Genomic DNA, 22879 nt, shown 5'->3' with positions numbered 1-22879 from the left:
GTCACAACTACAGCTTTCCTGCAGGACTGTGGCACATGACAACCATGTGTGCTTGCCTATATTTTGTGTTTGCAGTCAGATGCCAAAGATCATGATCCTGATGGATAAAACAACGGGCATGTGAACCTTGAAACCTTGCAAAGCAGAAAAAGCGCAAGATATTTTGCAAAGCAGAGTGTGGCTACATTTACCAAATGTCTTTTCCCTAAAAATTTTTGCTGTTTCAGTTGAAGATACTTTTCACATGTCCTTCTACTCAGATGCACATTAGCTAGTGTTTTAAATATTCTTTTCCGGAGTGGAAAACTGGGTGTTTAATACTCCTCCCAAAAACCTTACAGTAGCTGTAACCTTTCAATTCGACACTAAAACCTGACAGCATCTGACTGCTCTTCTACAGCATGACAGAGTTCAAAGAGTTGAGCACAGACAGTAGTTTTTGGTTAGCTTGTGTTTTATGAAGACGAGAAGATGAAAATCACCTCTGCATAGCTACAAAAAATGCAAATAGCAAAAAAGCTTGTCTATTTGCACTATCAGAAAATAGGCCAAAACCTGAATAAATATGAAAATTCAGCTCTCCTTGTTTCTAGATACACTTCTTCTCGCTCAAATCACAGGTACATCAGATGCAGATGAAGACTTGCTTCCCACCTCTTTTCTACAGGCAATTGAAAATTTTCATCTTCAACTAATGAATCCTGCTACCAGTAAAAGGTTACACAAAGTGATAATAGAAAAGCAAGAACAATTAATGAAGCATAAAACCCAATTATATTGAAACCTCTGCCACTGCTTATAAATGTTTTATTTCTTACTACAATAAACTACTCTTTTATTGAAGCATAGCTCTACTGTAGGTGGTTGGTGGGTTGGAAAGGTTATTCAAGCGAGATTAAGTGTACTTGGTAAAAAAATGTTGAAACATTGGCCTTTCCTCTCTACCATATAAACAAAATTCCACATGGGAACAAAGTAAGCAATTCCCAGCTCTGTTCTGAACAAGCAAAGCAGGAGTGGTGTGACTCTCACTTTAACGTGTCTTCTCCCAGTCCTCAGGTTTACAGTGTCCAAAAACCTTGTGTTAATGGAAGCCTGAAATACTCTCTCTCATTAGGGCACCAAACTGAATCTAAACACCTTGTAAGACTTACATTGCAGTCAGGAGAACCAAAGGTACCTAAGTGTGTTTGCACACTAGATAGCTTTTAATGTTAAACAAAAACTTTTATTTCTCCCACACTTGGTTAATGGATTTTTGCACATGTGTCTGGCTACAAGATCCAGGAACTGATCTGGATTAAAGGCTAATCTAAACAATCATGTAGGATGGCATAGTAAAACCAAGCCTGCACAAAAAAAAAAAAAACAAAACAGTTGATGCTGAAGAACTGACATCCACACTCTGTATGTGAAGGTGAAATGGGAGGTGTGGTGCCAGACATGTTGTAGTCTGGTCCCACGGACTGAATGCGTATTAGCTGTAGGCAGAATATTTTCCAGTTTGCTTTCATGCTAGTTTAACCCAACTCTTAAACTTCATTTCATTGTGCAAAGCAAGGTACAGTAGGCAGGTGCAATCAAGGGCTTCACTTCAAAAGCACCTTCCTGACACAAGCTATAATGCTAAGGTAGATACAACTGCAACTACCACAATTCTTTCAAGAGTGTTAAGGCTCTCCAGATGGAAAATGAAGGCTAGAAGCTAACCAGTATTTCACACAGAAAGAGCGCTCCAGCTCATTTAATTCAGCACCAAACCATCCTCTGGATTCCCATTCCCACTTTTGTATTTTTATTAAATCATCATAAAGGGCTGTGTGGGGCTTGGTTCCTGACTAAGGAACGCAAGAGGGAGACGTGGGGCCCAGTACGGCCATGTCTAGTAGTAGATGACAGAGCAACAATATTATGTACCTAGATGTTTTCACACAAAGGGGGTACTGGGCAGAGAGGTGAAAGAATACAGGATACCTGCATATTCCCAGTAGTAAGCAAGAATGTCCATTCTGAACTGCTGAAGGTAGAAGCAAAGCTGTCATGGCTCCGAGATGCTTTCAGGAAGAACACAGCCCCTAGTCATCCTCTGTACTTCTCAGGTTAAAAATGGGACTTGTGCTTTACGTATCACAATTTATCTTACATCTGATCTTCTCATTAAAAATGGCCCATGCAAATAATGTTTTAAACATTTCCCTATGTGTGGTTATTTCCAGTTGGCAGGTGTGGGTAAATGATACCATGACTTGGAGAGAACTAATTTCAAATCATGTTTAGAACAGATCTGCTTAAGTGCTTTTTTCTTCATTGCAGAAAGGACCTTTTCATGTGTCGCCAACATTTGCACAATGTATTTCACTAAGTATTCTTCTTTGGTCCATCATAAAACTCACATGTAAGAGACATAAATGAAGCAACAAAGGACACAAGTCTGCAAAGACTAGTTATTTAGGCTGTATTTTAAGCAAATTTAAGACTTACTAATTACTCTGGGTGCCTTACATGAATTACCTGCAAGGGCCTCATTTTCAAAAGGCCCATAAAACAAATCCCTCTCAGGAATCAGAAGTCTGGCCAGCCACACTTTGAAGAAAGCCAGTGCTGAACATAAGTTAATACAGTATTTGCATACATATCCACCTAAAGGAGGAGACCACAAAGAAGTTGGGAACATTTTCTTCTGGGAAGCATTAATAAACGGGCACACCCACTGAGACACCAGTCTTTCATGCAAAAGCAAGCAAGCGTATTCTGTAGAAGCACGTTATATGAGTTCCCCAGGTAAAAATAAGGAGACAGGCATGACGTACTATATCCAGATAGGACAATCTTTCCTTTTTGATCTGGTAATAGAATTTTAAGTAGGGGTCCCAGAAACATCTTGAGCATGTCACTGCTTTCCAGTGAGCCACTTCAGCTGACAGAGTGCTGCTGACAGGTTCTCTTCATTCAGAGAGAGAGCTGACAGCCTAACCTTACGCCTTTAGCCAAGTCTAAGTCACATCACTGTGTCATATTACAGTGTGCACCCCAGAAATAGCAGGAATGAGAAACTCCTCATTAATACACTGTCTTCAAGTAAAGCTTGTAAAACGGGGGAGGGGGAAAGTTTTTGAAAGAAGAAAACACGTACCTGATCCATTGACTTTTACTAAAGCTGTTAAGTGAAACCGAGAGGACCTCAAAAATAAAACACTTGCTCTTTCATCTTGCTTCAAGTTGTTACCTATAAGTCATCTAGTTCAGAGGTACCAAAGCAGCACAAAACTACTTGTCAAGATATCTTTTTGCATTTTGGGGGGAAACAAAAAAATACCTTCTCCAACACTAACCTGACAGTGAATTTGTTAAAGCTTTGCATTAAGGTACCTCCTATGTATCCACCCAGACAAGTAAAAGTTCTCTGGCTCTGCAGGTTTTGCCTTCCCCTGCAGAAAGGGAACTGCCTGATGCCCATAGCAGGGATCTTTCTAGCTATGTTTTTTAGCTAGAAATGTAAAACAAGGCTCCTTGTTGCTTAAAATCTTCTATGCACTGCCTGTTTTCACTCGGTTTATGGAATATGTGCATACAAAGTCACAACTGCCTCAGAGGTTGGGGGAGCTGACAAACAAGAACAGAAACTGCAGAGGCAGGAAGCCTGTTAAAAGAGTGATTACCAGCCTACATGATGTATAGAATGCACTTCTAACATAGTATGCTCTCCAGAAGACTCTTCTCCACTGTGATCAAATATAAACATTGTTTTGAAGTACAGTTAAGCTTGGAGTCATTACTCTCTTCCTCTGTATCAGAGGTGGCCCCATACCTACAGTACCAACACTCAGAAGAAGCAAGTTGGGTGGGACAGGGTGGGGCTCTTACATATGATGTTTTTCATCCAGAAACAGAGAATCTGATCTTTCAAATCATATGTGAAACCATTCTTCACTCAAAAACATGCAGAAAAACACCAAGACAGAGAGTTTAAGTGATACTTACGCGGCATGATCCCTTGGCTCACCAGCTCCTCCCGTGTGCGTCGCTGCTGGAGCTTCAACTGCAGCACTGCACGACAGCAGAGAGAGGGAAGAGAAGGAAACCCATCAGTGCAAGAAACAACTGAAGAGACATTTTCAAACGCATCTTGTTTTCTTCTTTGGATGCCAAGGCACTAGCCAGCAGCAGAACAAAAAGACCCCCCTCCCACCCTGCTCCCCTGCACCACAGCAATTGCAGAAGTGGCCTTCAGCAGTCAGGTTTCCGTATTCTGCTGTGGGCAACAGGGAGAGGAAGTTGCGCAGGGTCTTGGCAGGGTGATAAAAATCCGCAAAGCCAGCCTTGTTTCTCAATTCTTTCTCGAGCACCAACTTCTTTTCAAACCATTAATATTAAAAAAAAAACAAACAAAGAAAAACACCGTCTGACAGTCCTCCAGTAAACAACACAGTGACACCCGAGCTGCTAATGACTCCTGAAAACTCTAATTACCATGTGCAGATTAAATTGATATGACAAAATTATTGGTCATTATTCTAAATTACAAGGCTGATTTCCTTCGTCAACTCAGAAATTCACCTTCAGAAATATCTCATGAACATGAAATATCATGGATATATCTAGAGGTGTCCTTGTTCCACAGCAAAAAGAATCCGGTATCACTAGAATTTTTCCTATGTATTTTAGAGTAATATAACATACACATTACCAGTATGAAATGCAATGATTTTTTTTTTCTAATTAAAATCTCTGGAATAGTCATAATTTCAACATTTAGATTATAACGACAGTTTCCCTTTAAACTATACAAGCAAAGCAATATTCTATAAATTGTTCTTACAAAGACAGCATCCATATCACAGGTAACTCAAAACCAAAGGAAAAAATCCCACGTGCATGTGCACACATACGTGCACATACATGCACACACGCTCACACGCACATCAGTTTAGGGTAACCTGAGTGAGTATCAATAGATACTGAATCCTGTCTGCAATCAAGCCCAAGCTCCTAAATATACTCAATATAAAATGTTATTAAATGAATGGCACAGCATCTTCCCTGATTTCATTTCAGCTCCTTTATCAAGCTTACATCCATTGTATAGTCCACATAAGAGGAGGCCAGACAGATGTAATGGAACCACCAGACAGCAAAACTGCTCTACAGTCCAACTATACAATATCATTATAACCCTCATGCGTCCTTTCTGAAGGACTTTTTTTGTCCAATATATTCATTTCATACATTAAATACAAATTTATACTGTATACTTCCTAAAGGAGGGATCAAAACAATTTAAGGAGAAGATGCCTCTTCAACTTACACACATCATCACATTTTACTTCTTTGTTTCAACCTCCCATTTGCAGTTTGCATTTGACTAAGATACATAATCCAATAAGGGTTCTGGTCTTCATATGAAATTACTAAGAGATCCATCTCTTCCTTGGTTGTTTGCACAGTGGCTAATCACCCTCACCTAAACATACAGTTAAATTTTCACTTGGATTTGTCTATCTTCCACTTCCCCTGGCTCTTGATGTACCTTTCTTTGAAAGGTTTATGACAGTGAGAATTATTTCCTACCTGTGGAGGTACTTCTGTGCGCAAAGTGCAACCGAGTTGTTACCCCTCTTCTGTTTCTTAAGCTGAACTAGGATTTCTTAATATATGCATCCTGGGCAGAAAACTACTTCCTTTAGTACGGGGGGGGGGGTGGTGGGGGGTGGTGAACAGAGCATCATCCTAATTCTGGGTGTGATCAGCCAAGAGCCAGAGCGAGGAGGGCGGAATACAGAGAGGAAGGAATAGGCCCTTCGTTTGGCCGTGAAACTGCAAACAAAAGTGTTAGTGCTGGACTCCTCCTCCCACCCAGCACGCGACTGAATTCCTACTTCTGTGCTAGCGTGAGGGCTAATACAGTCTCATGGCTGGCCTGTTCACGGAGTTCTTCATTTGCTGGATGCATTTTGAGGTGATCAAAACTCGAATTAGGTGATGACACTCTACATGAGCACTCGCTCTAACAGCTTGCTGCGGCAGAGTCAAATCTGTCACTCCCCACATCATCTCTCATGCTCTCCTGACTGGTGGCTAGACTCACTGACATGACAGAGACCACTGCCCAACCAAAGCAGGCAAGAGTTTTCTGTCTCATTAGTGAGTTGAAGAGGATGACTCTATAGCCAGGTATTTGCTAACAGTAACATAAGGGGGGACTGAGACTTCGTCCTTCCAGCAGCAGTATGCCAATAAGTGATTTCAGCCCTATTAGGTAACGGCACATTAAATCTCTCGCTATGTGGCATTATTTCCACTAGTGAGCCATTTCAGGGACTCATTTCCATACCCTAAATTAGCACATCTCATTAAATGTATACGGCAAGGCACAGCACTATAGTATCAGGTCTATCTCCACAGCTCTAAGTGCAAATAATCTCACTAGTACTCCTGTCTTCTTACACAGCTAGCAATGTATGTTAGTTCTTTTTGCCACTTTGTTATTTACTCGCTAGGACCATCTACTTTCCCTCCCATCTCCAACTGTACCTACTATTTACCTTTCACCTCCCAGAGTCAGGGATTTTCAGCAAAAAACTCCCCCACACAGATGTGTCTGGCATTTTTTGCTCCCTGGTGCACAACTGTGCCCTCACCTGTATTTATGCACATTTTGCCCAACTGTCTCAGTCTGCCTAAATGATTAAACCATTTTTTAAATGCCATTACTTATGCCTCCACTAATCTTTGTTCTGTCTACACCATTACCATCTTGCATTTGTTTCCAGATCACACTGGGCTGATCCCAACTACAAAAGCTTTTCTGCTTTCTTTGATTACAGTCAGTTCTTAATCCACTTAAGTAGTACTTCATTAAATTCAAAGATACTTTTAAAAACCAAGATATACCACACTACTAAGTTAAAGACCTTATAAAAGTCTATTACACCCAGAAAGATCCCCTAGCAACCAAATTTCACGTATCCAAACAACAAAATTGCATTTGAACAGACACGTTTTCACAAATTGAAAAGCTGACTAGCGTGACTATACTGCTATTCTTATACCATCTACATTCTTTATCAGATTTTCCATAGTTTTTTCCTGGAACTGATATCAGACTAGCCACTCTTTACTCACTCACCCTTTTCCAGTAGTGATGCAAAATGTTACTGGTCTTTCGCTCTTCTGAAGTCTCCCTGCTGTTCCCAGATTTATTAGAAATCAGTCTCAGACAGCTAAAGACTTCACCAAATGACTTAAAATCCCCTTCCTGCCTTCAACTTCCCTTATGAATTTTCTAAATATATCTTATTTCTATATCAGTTACCATCTACTACCCTTTTTCTCTACCCAGTATATGCACCTTTTATTTTTAAACACTATGTTCCTTCACAGCAAGAAACTAGCAACTGTCAAGGGGACTAAACTGAAGAATAGGGAAAAGGTAGTTTTCAGGATACTTTTAATAGGCACTAAGTAATTCCTGGGATTTATGAATGTATATACATACATATTAAGCACAAGTTATAATCAGCACAGAATGCACTTTTTTTCCACTACAGCTTATTTTTGCGGCAAGGAGGAGGGCAAAAAGGATTACTTCAGTTCACTCCTGAATTCATTTTGGCTTAAATAAGTACTTGGAGTTCCCAACACCATTTCACATATTTAGGAGATCACCTGTTTACGTGTGCAAGTGTGTGAATCCTATATATAGATTAACAGATGTCCCCAGAGCCAATCCAAGGCTGTTGTACATGGAGCTCAGCCAAAGGTCTAGAATGACCAGAGAAATTCAAAGTTACTCAAAGACAGACTAGAGTGTAAGTCTTTCAATCACAAACCAACAATCTTCTGTTTCCTTTCTCCCTCTACTTAACCTTTAAATTAATTTTCAAATTAGGAATAAATCAGGTCATATAAAGGAGAAAGATCTCTGCTGGTTATAAAATAAATCCCATACTGGTACCCTTCTACCCACCTCTTTCATTCAACTTGTGTCACAGTCTATGTAACATTTTGTGGGCTTTGTATGCTTGTCTGGGCAGTATTTATTTATTTATTTATTTCACAAGTATGAAAAATTCTGAAATAAAGTTTGAACAAGGTTTTTATATATCTAATTACCTGTTCCTAGAATTAGTAAAACATTTCAGAGAAATCTGGGAGCTGATATAGAGGACTGCTGCCAGCAATTTAAGAGGAGGGGTAGAGAAGAATCGAGGTGAGTGTGTGTACTAAGAGACAAATAACATTGCGATACAGCTACTATCAGAGTTACGCTGCTGGTGAAATAGAGCAAGTTATGGTTGGAATAGATGACCTTTAAAGGTCCCTTCCAACCCAGACTATTCTATGATTACCACAGAATTGCCTTAAAAGATGCCACGGGGATATTCCATGACCAGAGCTTACTCCAGACTACTCACGGCTGGTGGCAGCTCAGAGCAGTATGTACAGCGACTGCACCCATATGGACACTTTTAGGACACTTTCAGGACACTTACAACTCTAGTCGTAGTACAGGACTGCATTAGTAGTAAGCAGTAGCAAGAATAAATATTTATGATGAGCTAAGGTGTTTTTGCAGCTCTTCATCTAAATCTGCAACAGCGTGCCTGCCCATACACGTACACACCTGAAAGCCCTTCTTTTCTAAAGCACTCTTCATGTTTAGTAGACTAGAACTACTATAGAAACCAGACTGTAGCCTCTGCATTTCAGCATCTCAAGAGAAAAAAAAATAATCTCATCTTAGAGACTGTCACATACCAGGACAGGTTTATGACAACGAATTAAAAAAATAATTCTGCATTTCCTGTTTTTTTGAGAACTAGCGAAGAGAAGCTCTGAACTGCAGCTTGTGGTGAGGCCCTGTGCGTCTTACGTTGAATACAGACTTACTGCCAAACAGACTCTGTGTTCACATTTCTCCAAAACCTTCTCTTCTAAGGAATCCCAAGCGGTATTCAAGATCGCCCAACCAAGATAATGATTAAGCACAGCCATATGGTGGATTACAACAGATAGCACGAGCAGTAGCATGGAAGAGGAAGGGAGGAAGGCTGCGACAGCCAAACAAAACCCTATAGAGGGGCTGAGGGAGGCAGAACTCCCTGGAATTCAGGCAAGGATACCTGTGGAAAAAGGGAGAGCGCAAGACATAAACCACATATTAACTAGACAGGCTGTATGTTCACAGATATGATTTATCGATTTTGTAAATCCAGTGAAAGCAGTTTGCCTGATAGAAAAATTCAACCTTGCAACCCAATCAATAAGCCATATGATTAGAAAGAGAAACAATTGAAAAACAAGTGAAATTAGCCTAACTTCACTATCTGAGCTGAATAAAGTGCAAGCATAAGTAAAAGCAGTAAAAAGCAAACCATGCATTTTAATGCTCAGAAGGTTTCATGGTCATTTATTTGTATTCTGTTCTGCATACCCCATTTGAAAGCCCTGTACTACAGCATCCACTTAACTCTCAGGAAAGCATTAATACAGCACGAGCTGGGATGGAAACCTGCCAGTGAGATTATCAACATCTCTTTCAGTACTGACAAAGACTTTTTAGTAGACTTGTCACTGGCCTAGCACTAGAGGAGGTCTGGCTGGGTTTACTTTGTGAGGGTCAGAAACCACAGCCTAAGGAAACATGGCACTAGGCCACCTTTTGCAGCTCACACGAATTTTTAAATTTTTCAGGACAATGCGTACAACACCATTAGACTAAACCAACAGCCTATATGCAACCAACTTAATTATTATGTGCAATCATAAAAGATAACTTTGATGACATGGGATATTTGCTGAACAAAATCATCACAGCTGTTTGTGCTGAACCGAGGCCTCAGTGCCACAGAACTACTGCTTTGAAGGGTGAAGCCACCTTTCCACTTACTGCTCGGCTAGCAGCAGCCATTCTTAATTACATTGAGAAGAGGATTTTTTTTCCTAGTTTCTGATTAAATAGTCACATCTGACCAGTAGCCAATGCCAAATTCAGCTTTGGAATGAATACGCAGCACATCAGCCGTTCTTTTCAGTGGAGTTTATATCCTACATTTATGACTGAATTCAGTCCCTTGGAGATGTGATGAGAAAACCTTTTCCTCACACTGAAAATGGTCTCTGAGCATTTTTCATCTGTGCCTGCTTACAAAACAAATGCTGACTCACATTAGCTCTTTCATGCTTCGACGGGAAGCCAGATTAAATTCTGGTTCATACACTAGCAAGAGCAGCATCTGCTAAGCTCCAGATGCAACACTGTGCTGTACAGAAGCATGAAAGGGCAGTTAGTACTAGTACTACCAAATTTTTTGTAGTGTCCACAAGAAACTATGAGAAAAAGTCAACTATGACAGTTTGTCATCAATGAGTGAGTATACAATGGCAAAAATGAATTTTGAAAATAACTCAAATTGCTGAGGTGGATGACTTTTTTTTTTTTTTCCTCAGAGCTGCGTTTTTGTGGCGCTGTCAACAACACCCCGCTACATCACACAGAATGTGCTAGAATGGGGGTTACCAACAAAGAAAAGCCAACTTTTCGGACCTTTTTTAAAGGCAATCTTCTGAGCCTAACAGCATTTTAATCCACTAACTGCTGATGGGGAACACATGCTGGCTTTGCATTTAAGCAGACTGTGCAGTTAACAGAGAAGCATTTAAGTGAAGCAGACTGTAAATGACACCCAAACTGCAGGGATTATATGACAGTTTGCTACCCTGGGAAGGGGATGCCAAAAATTCATGTCCCTCTGTGGGGTGAAGAAGCAGCAGCAGGTACACCGTTCATCCTCACAATTTGCAAGAATCCACTCCCACTGTTTTTGGGAATAACTGCCATACGATTCATCTCAATGCATTTTGAAGAATAGCTTGGAGCAAGCCTGAGCAAAGGGACAGTTAAGCAGAAGTTTATTTCTTTATGATTTGAGACTATCTCACATTCCACTACCTCTTTTCTCTACTATAGCAACAATGGCTGCTATTAAAATGCAGGCAGTTTCCTCATCTCTTCCTTAGCAACCATACTGCGGAGAAAATGGAGCTTGAGAGGGTAAAGAATAGAAAGATAATTTGTTTTGGTCTCTTAAACCATTACAAGAACTTTCACACTAGAGGCAAAAGCCACTTATTTATATTCATGCTGTGGTCTTCTCTTTGTGAGAAGCAGGATTGGGATCACTCTCCCTACACCCACAGAGGAGGTCTGTGAAGCAGATCCTGATCAGGAAACAAAACCAGGATTAGGAGCAGTTCCCTATTGCAGGTCACATGAATTATCAAAGTGGGTTTCTTAGTAGCACTGCAGAAATCAGCATGTTCTGCCACAATACGCTTAGATGGACAGCTGTCTCCTATCAGTTTAGGGAACATTGATAAACTCCTTACCCAGCTGTGCTTGTCCAACAGAGTCATTTGTAGGCATAAAGCCAAAGAGGAGGTTTAACCAAGAATGCTATACAGCTGCATCAAAGCCAGACCTAGTATAGAGGACGTGAAACTTTTTTCACAACCACCTTTTCTTTCTTATCCTCTTAGTATGCTTTTGAGAGCATTAAAAATTTGTACATGTTAGAACAGGAGTACAATCTGCCTCATGTAGGCCTAAAACCTCTATCAAGAGATTCTTAAAAAGCAGAACAGATCCTTCACTTCCAAAGCAACAACTCTCAAAATATTTTGCAGCGTATGTGCTAGTAATAATCCAAGGATGTAGCGTGGGTCACATAACACTAGGGTTGTGTTTTTTCCATCCAGCACTTTTAAAAGCCTTCAGGCTGTCAAATGCCCAGAAGCTTTAAAAGCACCTGAAAAGTACAGAAAAAGGAGTGACTGGTCATTTAAGAACACAAAAAGAGGAGGAAGAGAGAAAATTAAGTGACTCGCACCCTCAGGGCACGAAGGGCTTCTTTCTTGATAAAATCACCCTCTTCAAAGCTTCTACTGCTCAAAATGCTGTTGGGTCACATAAAATCATTGACACGACATGCGGCTTACGCATGCCTGCTGACATATTAGATGCATTGTCTATATGACTGTGTTCCAGAAGAGTAGTTTTGGCTACTAGGAACAAAAAAAAACCAGGCATAGGGCAATAGTCCCTTTTTGTTGGGAGGATGCTGTTAAATATGAAACAAGAGTAATTTTTAAAAATGATGAAATTCTTGCATGTACGATTTTTTAATAAGGCAATGTTATGAGGCATTAAATAGCTCTCTTAATGGAGACAGACAACTACGGATTCTTTGATACGGTTAATTTAGCAGAATCAAAGATCCCAATCTACAGAAGAAACTGGTCCCCCACAGAATACGGAATCAGAAGCAAATATACAGTCAAAAGTAAAAGGATCTACTTCCATCCTCACATCTTACCACAAGGCAGCTGGCTCACGCCATGAGCACAGAACAACAGGCTACCTATCAGCAAGTCATTTTTGAGGCTTCATATCAAATTTGATACAATGTGGAAATCAAAGTAGTGTTAATAAAGAACTGTATTTAGAGGGTACAGCCACCATTTACAGCAATTTAAGATTTGTTAGGACATAGCACTACAAAAGCAGTAGCATAGTCCAAGTATCACAACATATTATGACCTAACCTCCAGACGGAACAGAATAGTTACTCCTGTCGGCGGTTCCCAAGGGCTCCAGGCAGCACTGGCATTCTGGGGTGGTAAAATGTGCAGGTACAAAAGGAAGAACCAGTTTACAATCTCAGTCCTCAATATTGCACACAATTGAACACATTCATTTGATGGGTGCTACTGATGTATATGACTCTAAAAATATGCAAACTACATTATTACTATGAAAGTTATCCTGAATTTTGCACGGTTCTTTTTGTGTTTATTTAAAATAAAAACTAGCAGTTGCTGTGCATTTTACAGCATTTGCCTTTACATTCTTCCTTCATGATTCAACTCCTGCCATTTCCATTAAGCATGTAAAATTTAGGGGAGTTTAATGCCGTTTTAATCATTGCTACTTTTTCATGCAATGTCAGCTTTGTCTTCTTTAATACTAAAATTTTAAAATCAGATAAATGGATTACTATTAGTACTTAAGTCTTTCTACTGAACACATAGAAGTCGACTCTTACCATAAAATCTTGGTACACCTAATAGGCCATTTCAGCACTCACTGACACTGTTAAAATAGAATAGGACTTCAAGAAACTAATCTGAAATAAATGTAACCTGATATATTTAGTAAGATATGCAACATGTAAAAATGTACAACAGGCTTGTCAACAGGAAAAGTTGGTTTGCTTTCTGTGCAGGGTACAGATTCTTATAAAATCATTTTGTCCCAGTAATACTGGTTAGGTGAAAACTAAACGTGTGAATAACTAGGCACAAATCCAGATCTATGGAATCTGGCTACCATGCATGATTCAACAAGATGACCTGTAACAAAATACCTAGATGGAAAGGTCTACCTAAAATTGACACAGCAGTATCATAAGACAGTAAATATTATCTGTAATCAGTGCTCGTTGATGCCATCTATATATCCATTGTTACTCTCTATAGCTGGAAGAGAAGCCTTGAGGGGGGAAAAACAGAGAATTTCCCAACTCCCTGCATAAACTTGCGTCAGTCAATACCAATTTATATGTTTCCATGAAACAACGAACAAGGAGGAACTAACATTGCCCTTAACCACCTTGCAGAGAAGACCCGAGTAAGAAATTCTCCCAGATAATTTAATATCATGTGGCAGATGGGGACAAATGAAGGAAAAAGAAGGAATAGGTAGATGTATCCTGAGAATCAGATCTACAGCTGTCTACTAATGTGACAGTACAAATGGCAAGCTACACAAGGGAAAAACAAGTTTGAATGCTTTTCTTTTTTTTTCTTGCAAAGATAGAGGTACTTCTGCTTGTAAGAAGAAAGAGCTCCAATCTTTTATTTTTCCTTAAAGATGAGACATGAGAGTTGTTTATATTTTTTCTGAAAAAAAAATTACAGAATAAATTATTCATTTTTTTCATTTTATTTAAAACACCAGGTTAAAGGATTAATATGTTTTTGTGTTTCTATTAAGCAGAAAAATATCAAGTCTTGAGACAGTGCCAAGACACATCCATAAAACACATGATTCATGAGACATGTTTATAATACTGAAATTGATGAGGAAATCTTTCCATACCTCTTTCAGCAATAAGAGACAAAGTTTAAAATTTTCCTTCATAGCTCACCTCCCATACTGCAATTGCTGCTACAGCAGAGCACTCCAGTGTAGTAACAGCCTCTCAGATCAAGGCCAAAAACTTCCTCAAACATTTCTGAGAGACTGTGGTGTTGGCCCAATGACTCAGCCTTCTTTCTGCCACAGGGCACCCTCTACAGATAGAAGTTAAAAGCTCCCTTGACAGGAGATACCAAGATATCATAGATACCATAGAATTTCTGTGGCAACAGCTGGGACACCTTGACATATGAGCTGTGTTTTTGGGTTTTCCACTTAAATGTGGAATAATTCTGTATTTCCAAGACCATTTCAGATTCTTAACCACTTAAAGACGTTTGGTTTACTGAAACCAAATGCAAATGAGAACAAATGTGTTTTTCCACAAGTAGTAGAAAAAAAGGATTTAAAAGTATGCAAATGTAAATACAAAACCAGCAGTTCTTTAGAAGAAGTAATTAACCAGTTATATAGAGAACTTGGGAAGCTGGCTCTTACAGTTTACAATTAGCTAGCTTGAGCACCTCCCAGCTTCAGTTGGTTGATTGTGCTGACAGTTATGTCACGGAACATGGAACAAAAGTGGTTTTGCCTAACATGGATATTACATGCAAAATAAAGACTCAGAGCATTCCCTATCTAGTTAGCATTCCTGCTACCAGCTTTTGTCCAAGCTCCGGCATCCTCTCTTAGCAAGAATTTCAGGTGGAAGCTCCAAGGAATTACCATATTTCTTTAATTCATGGTAGTGAGAAACATCTTTGCTGTTTTCTCAAAGAATGCATGCCATAATCCTGGCATCTGACCTTCAAATAAAGATCCTGGCCGTTATACTGCAACAGTCTGACACCTTCTTTACAGTTTAAGTACAAATTCTATTACAATTCTGTTTCTACTTGTAGGAAAGTTACAAGATTCAGCTGTGGCCATCATATCCCTCTACATCAGAAATCAGTTCCTTCAGAGCAGCCCGGTATGGAAGCTGATCCCCAGAATTTACATTGCACATAAAAATTCCCTCAGACTCTTTAAATTGTGATCATAGAACATCTATCTGCTACTTTTTACTTTCTTTCTCTTTGGATATTTACTTTCTTTCAAAACTCTGGACTACAAATCTCCATGATCGACTTCCTTGAGTTATTCCATGACAGAAGATCCACAGCATTGAAAAGAAATCTAGCTATGAGGCTTAATGTGGTTCTTAAGTGCTATCATAGCTATAAATATCTAAATAATATAATTCTGTGTAACAGGTCAATCAGCAAACTAAAAAAACCCAGCAGTCCAGAACGGCCTGCATGACCACTGACTTCAGACTGGCGGACAAATTCTGCAGAGGTTTAAAATGTTACGGCTGGCTCAGTCCTCTACTGAAGGGCACAGAGGAGACTTGCTGGCAGCAGCAGGTACTCCCACACTCATTATACACAGCGGAAGATTCTCTCCAACTGCTGATAGAGGTGGGCTTTCGCTGATATACTGAACAAAAGCCAGTGAAGGGCAGATAGGTTTCCTTTCTGTTGCTCTCTCCAGCAAAGAGGCAGAGGAGGTAGGTACATGGTGATAGCGTTTGCAGTCACTGTAGTTGAATTCACGGTCACATGTCAGTCCTGAAGACACAATCCTCGTTCTAAAACGCCTGCAGTTAATGTGACAGCTATTATTAGCGGCAGTAAAACAGTCTCTCAGTGAGGCACAAAGGTACTACCAGTTTAGCATCTACTTCCAAAATGTCAACTTCCACTTCTGAAAAAGGAGTTTGACATCGGAGCATGGAAAAGGGTGTGAGCTGCAAGCAGCCTTAGAAGGACTTTCACACATAAGTTTAATACAGAAAGAGGCATGAAACCTTAAGAAAGTGAAGAAAAAGAGCATCAAAAGAGCATCACAAATAGCATTCAGCAAAATAAGAAAGAAAACCCACAACTGTTTGCAGGGACAGGTTACATGCTGCTTGTAGTACTGGCCAAATTACACAAAGGGAGCTTGTGCATCCTGCTTCCAGCACTGCTGTGAAATTTGCAGAGATGAGCAACCAAAAAACATAGCAAGTGCCACATGCAATTTCTACAAAAACACAGCTATAGCCTCCACGCATTTAATACTAGAGAAACAAGTAGCAACACGAAGCTGGGGAAACTCCATGCAGAGAAAGTGGAAAGTAGATCTCCTCCTTCTGTCACCCAGAGGGTATCACTCAGATCCCTCCCCAACAGTACAGCTGGGCAGCACAATGTTGGTGCCCTGACAAGTGTTTCAGTGAGGAAGGGTACCAAAAACATCTTAAATGTGTCAGCTGGTAGGGTGCAGCAGAGATGTTATGGGAAATATCTTCAGAACGGTGACAGGCTCTCAGATTTCAGTCTGTGCTTCAGCTCCATGAGCTGCCTTTGGAGGTGGACACCACAGAATGAGGTCTCTAGAAGCATGGCTGCAACAGATGAACTCTTGTCCCTACCATGGAGAAAAATCCATTACGGGCAGTTCTATTGGAAACTTTCAAATAGCTATTTTTTTACAAATATATATTTTTCTTCTTACAGCTGCTTACTTCTGAAAGGTTGTATTAAAATTAGATTATCCAGAAAGCCTGGATTTCACCAGTTTTCAGTCAATTTTGGAAAGAATCCATGTCCCAAGGCAATATATGCTTAGTCGAACTTCAGACTGCAGAACTGCAGACTGGAAAGTTCAAATCTGTGTTTTCTTGGAAGAATGCTTTCTATATTATGTACACAATAATCTTTGACAGCAGGTCACCTGCACCATTCTTTTACCCATCTCATTGAACACCAGGAAAAATCTTGACTAGACTGATGAGCAAAAAACATTTTGGAGTGCTTATTAGTAATCACCATATTGCAAAGTACTTCAGCTACTGCAGGTCTGCTCTAAGTTTGGAGAGATAACAGGTTAGTAAACTTAACATACCACCAGGGAAAAACATTCCATCTATTTCTACTAGCCCGAGTAAGAGAAAGAAAACCACGAGTTCTGCCCCGTGTTAATGCCATTCACCAAATTTACACATCCACTTGCAGGCCTCCTGCAAGCAAAACCAAAACAATTTGCCCCATAGGCTCACTGCATGTTTTAATTTGATAAACGCAAGCTATTTCAGGGGTCATATCCCATTTTCTATCGTAGGCTACAGAGGTTCTTGCCAAGAAATGTGCTGCTTTAACATTTTGCATGGAAATTTATTGATGCAGCAGGTGACAAGATCAGTAATTCAATGCTCAGAAAAGATGGGAGTTGGGGCATGAAAGAAAGATCTAAGCAGGCACTTATTTTTTGGTATAGATATTCGTTAAGCTGTTGATCAGTGACTTGCAGGTGTGACAGTATGCTGAAAAATTTGAGGTGACTAGTGACAGATCTTAGAGATGACAGAAGTACCTAGATAAGATTTACACAGGCGGCCTGATGTGGATCCAAAATCACAAGCAGAAACCACAACTGTCACTGACCCTTATCTTCTCTGCGTAGGAGAGTCACAGTGACATCTGTCTGGCAAGGACTCTGAACAGCATCTTAACTGCAGAAGTTGTTTCTGGATGCAAAACAGGCAATCTGAGCTTAAGTATCTTAGCTCTGTTTTCAAAAAAGCTGCTTCTCAACAGCACCATGGAAGTCTAAGCATTAGTCATTTGCTGTTTAAAAGTATAAATACAGGTATTTTCTTTAAAAAATAAACAGATGATTATCAAATAATGAATAATTCCAGAGCCACACAAGTTTTTTTCAAGCTTTATTAACATATTTCCCAGTTGCTGCGATTATCAGTACCCTAGCTCAGTTTAACTGTGAAAAAAATTCTGTTGATAGCAGAGGAAAGTATTTACTGTAAGTTTTACTTGGTATAATTACTAGTTCAAAGCATTGTCTGCATAAATGCTACTGACAGCTGCAGTCATTGCACCACACCCAGTTTCTGTTCTTTTTGTTTTCTGCATGTGTTGAGTTCTTACATCTCCTTGCTCCTGCAGGTCTGAGTCTACAACTCTTTCCTTTTAGTATTACTTTGTGCTAAAGAATTATAGTAGCTGGTTTTTGACAAATGAAGTAGATCACAGTGTGGTAAACAAGCTTGCCTCTGTTCCTCTCCTCCTCCTCCTCCTCCCATTCCCAGCATGAAAATAGCTAGGGCTAAAGCAACAGCTGGGGATCATTACACTGACAGGAATAGTTCAGTAAACTCCAAGAGGGGCAAACATGTCATATCCAAAAAAAATCAAAAACACATTAGGGCAGCAGGACTGAAAAAATACATGAATTCAACTCCAGGGACAATGCTATGACTCTCCTTCCACTGATAACGATGACTTATAAAAACCCTGGTCATTCAGTGTTAACCCTTTCCCTAAGCTGCCCTAAGCTAAGTTAACCCATTCCCTGAGCATGTTATAAAATTAAAAATACCTTGCAACACCTCTAAATCTTCATGGTCAAATGAGACCCAGTGGGAATTAAGCAAAAGTAAATTTAAATTGCCATCTTACTGCCAACTTTGAGCCACCTCACATTAATGTTATCATTATCTTGCCTTCACTGCACCTCTTACCTTTTAAGTATAATGACAATGACTGCGCTACACATTTGCAAAGAGTACTTGCAGTACAAGGCTACAGGGAGTCTAACTACATACATTTGATGGGCCTCTGGATTTGCTATAAGAGATGACAGCAGGTTAGCTCCCCATACATTCAATAACGTCTTACGTTTTTCTATGTCAGAGCACTATTTACATAAATAATTCTGAACTGTGGGACATATCTGGCCATAATTCAGAGATGCGCCTGTTGCATTTTGTGACTGGTTTCTGATGATCCTCACACATGCATTTGCATGAGGCATCGCTTTGACATCTCCCACAGCATCTTCAGGTCCACTCTGAACTAGGAAGATGCAGATGAACCTTTACAGGAAAATGTCACCCTGGATTCCTGGGAGACGCCTCAGATGCAAGGCCTGCCCTCTTGCTGGGGATCTCCTGGGTGTTGAGAGCTTCCAAGTCTACACGTGCAGGTTCTTCTGCCCTCTACTGGGTGAGGCATGGCCACCAAACAGCTTTACCTTCAGGTGCCTGGAGGCTTAGGAAAATAAGGTCTAGATCACTCGTGAAGAAAGCCATATGTTAACAAGCACTTGCATGACTCCTGATCTCTTCAAAGTACTGAGCAGATATTAATAGTTTAATCAAAGGCTAAGCTAACTCAAATTACCTCACATTTGCTGTGGACCAAGAATGTGCACACAGTTACGGCAGATCAGATGGCACGCAGGAACTTGTTCTTGTGGCTGGGCCCTGAGATGCAAATCTTGGAAAAAGACAGGTGAGTTTCACTGTCAGCCCCTGAGTCACATTTAACATTTTTGAAGGGAGGACTTGCCAAAAAATAAGTCTTTAGTTTAAGAGCCACAAATAAATTACATTGCACACGGGTGGAAAAGTTGGAATTTACTTTTGGAAGTACTTAATTCAAGCTGCACTCACTGAATGCTAATCGGTTTGTGAGTAGCTTTCTAAAGTTTTTTATCTTTCATGAGGGGCTACCATACTGTTGTGTTAACTGGTGTAGGAACTGCAAACTTGGCTGTGGTATTCAAAAACTAAATCATTCCAAGGCATTCTTGAATTGAAAACATGTTTATGGATTCCTGAATTCAAGGAATTTTACAAATAACTGCCCCAACACATACTTTGAAAAATACAAGCATATGTTCTTTGATTCCCCCATGTCAAATCCATTTCTGCATGGAAAGGATCAGCAGTCCCCAAACTTCAATGTCAAGTCCCAGTTCAAAAAAAAAATAAATCAGATTTAGGAGATCATCTGTTTTCCAGAGGCAAGGAAACAAGAAGAAGCCTATTCCAGATAGCCACTTCTCATGAGATTGATTAAGAGAGTAGGTATGAGCATTGTCAGCATAATACAGACACGCCTTATTTGCTCGGCTTTGTAAAGAGGAGAAAGCAGACTGGCATCAATTCACCTGTGTGTGGTAAACAGTGAGGAAAAGAAGTGCATGAATTTTCTGTTCTGGGCAATAACAAAACTAAGCTGTCCCATTTTTAGGGGGACCAAAACTAATGTACAACAGTTTCAGCTGAATGCTAATTCTGGACTTCCAGAGCTTCAATAAGGATTTACATGTGACTCTATCTGCTTCTCCACTGCCTGTAAGATTTGGCTCTGCAAAATACAGTGCACACTACAGCATAAAAACAACAGGCATCCCGAAACTGCAGGAGGCTTGAATGCAGCAGCAGCAAAGCTAAAGGATTCTTCTTTTCTCTTCTGACATGAAAGAAGCTGTCGGCATCTATTTCTTTTCTCTACCTGTCCTGCTTGGTAGCTGGTAGAAAGTAACCTTCCTCATCACATACGACATTAGAGTGTGATGAATTAGATATGGGGTAGGCTGTGATATTGCTAGACTTTGCAGAGTCAACACAGCTTTTTCAATAATTAGAATTATACAAAAATCCAATTACCTTAATTCACTTCAACCTGAGACAGGAGCAAACATTTTTCTATTGATTGAAGTACTATAGAATTGCATTTGCCTCATTCTACATGTTACCTTACTGTAGAGCTTGTGATATTTAGTGACTTGATGAAAGATGTATCCTGGCACATCCAAATGCAGAGTGCTCACCTTCTGTGAAAATCAATGCCTTGCACATACAAGACAGCTGCAAGTTCTGGCTTTTTTTTATTTTGGTTTGGTTTTTTTAACTCTGAAGATTGATGTGCTGCAGTTCTTTGCCTCCAGAGCAGACAAAGTAGTCTGGGAATACTGCCTATACTAATGGATTTATGACTCCCAAACTTGAATTTGAGGATTGTGACTTCAGTTTTCTTTTCCTTTTCCATATTTGTTCGACAAAAGAGTATTCCAATGAAAACAAGCAACAAAAATATTTTAAAAATCTAATAACAAGATAACTCTTGATATCTGTTAAAGAGGCTTGGTAAGGGGAGTGACAATAGGGGGTAGAAACTTAACAGTTTTGTTTGGCAGACTCAGGAGGCCTAGAGCCACATATGAGAGAAAAATCCTCTAAATTCAACTGCTAAAATAGTCTTCCACACACTGGCCATCTTTACACAACAAACATGGCCTTATTCCATCTGGCTTTTTGTCCTCAGCTCCTACCACCCTTTACTTTTCTCTTCTGTTGAAAATATCACTGAAAGTAATTTTCGGCTCTTCTCAGATCACATTGCTTGCTCTTAAAATCAGCCATCACCTTATTTCTGAGGCCACTGTGCTCAAGATCTTTGTTCGCTCCTGCAAGTTCCTATTAAAATTTCACTTGTAGCTAGATGGATCCAGTACTTCAGATAAAACATAAATCTTATTATGTTTGCCATTGGCATTTTGTTATGTTCTGCCATTCTTCCCTGTAATCTTTTCCCAGTTCCTGTTTGTTGCTATTTATTATGCTGCGTACTATGAATGGATCATTGTCTGTTTTAATCTTTTCAATCTTTTCTCAGTCCCTCCAGATCTTCTTCTCTCCTCATAGGTATCACTCCCTGAAATTTGACATCTGTCTGTCTACATAAGCTTTCAGAATTGTCAAACTCCTATTAAAAAAATCAGACATATTTGCAGGAGAATATAATTATCTGAATCAGAATCACATTTCGATATCAAGACTCCACTCCTTCCACACTCTCCAAACAGCAACATACTGAAACTTAAAACATGATACTCTATCTCCTTCTGGAGTTGCCAGTCCAGAACAAGCCTTTGCACCTTTAATAAAACAGCCATAAAACATTGCTCACAAGAGCCGTATAGACATAGAGGAGGGGAAGAAATGTAAACTCTGAAATTAAAACTTCCAAATGCAAGTGAAATTATCCCAAGGACCATGCACTGCAAGTCACTACATATAGAGCTCCAGACTCCTCCTGTGACATGCTTATGAGCGCCCTCAGGGACAGCAGGTCACAGGAGTCACTGGGAAACCCAAAATCTGGACTACTGCCCAGAAAAGAAAAAGCAGGCAGATTCAATATGCAAGAAGGGGAGAGGAAAAAAAAAAAAAAGAAAAGAAAAGAAAAGAAAAAACAAAACAACCCACAAACCAATTACACAGTGCCTACAACAAAGAAAGCAGAGCCTGCTAACCTTCTCGTAAGCTGTAGTATGAATCCTGATATGTGCTTGAACAGCTCTTCCCTTGCTTTGACACAGTCTCTGCAAGCGGCACAATCCCGACATAGGCAGGCTGGAGTGTCTTGGCTTTATCCAACATATTAGAGGAAATCCCTGGACCTGGAGGCAGATTCTGTAACACAGGAGGCGTCCCAGGCTAGTGGAAGGGGTGCTTAATCCTCACAAGAGACCCAGCCACAATCCCTACCAGATTTCGGTCACTGCACCAAGTGGGAGAGTAGAAAAAAAAAATTAGTCTACTGCTAGATTCCAAGGCTGTGCTTGCATAGGAACAGAGAGGTACTCGAGGCACAGGCAAATCCTGACAGCCAACATCTAAAGATTAAAATCAGCAAGGCTCTTGGCAAAACTTTTCTTCCTACTGTCTCAAAGCTCAGACAGAAACTTCACTGTTTCAGCAAGCGGCTATAAGCGTTCAGGATCCCAGTATGCAGAGCAGTGCTTATCAACAGATGCGTGGACTTCTTCGTGGGGCCACTTGCA

The 22879-nt window shown here is 40.0% G+C and overlaps 1 protein-coding gene across 2 annotated transcripts in view; it reads right to left on the bottom strand.

Annotated features, from left to right (window-relative positions):
- The window catches only part of MRTFA (myocardin related transcription factor A), an 88612-nt gene that overhangs the window by 26445 nt on the left and 39288 nt on the right, over positions 1 to 22879 (bottom strand). For both annotated transcript variants that reach the window (XM_086752451.1, XM_086752445.1), the window contains one exon: positions 3982 to 4047. In XM_086752451.1, the coding sequence (XP_086608577.1) occupies positions 3982 to 3988 (7 nt within the window). In that variant the 5' untranslated portion in view covers positions 3989 to 4047. The remainder of the gene's footprint in view (positions 1 to 3981; positions 4048 to 22879) is intronic.

The sequence above is a fragment of the Chlamydotis macqueenii genome, chromosome 1, assembly GCF_036417535.1.
Source record: "Chlamydotis macqueenii isolate bChlMac1 chromosome 1, bChlMac1.mat, whole genome shotgun sequence".
In the NCBI taxonomy this organism is placed as follows: domain Eukaryota; kingdom Metazoa; phylum Chordata; class Aves; order Otidiformes; family Otididae; genus Chlamydotis; species Chlamydotis macqueenii.
Note: the sequence above shows the minus strand (reverse complement) of the source record. Positions and strands in the feature narration are given on the sequence as shown.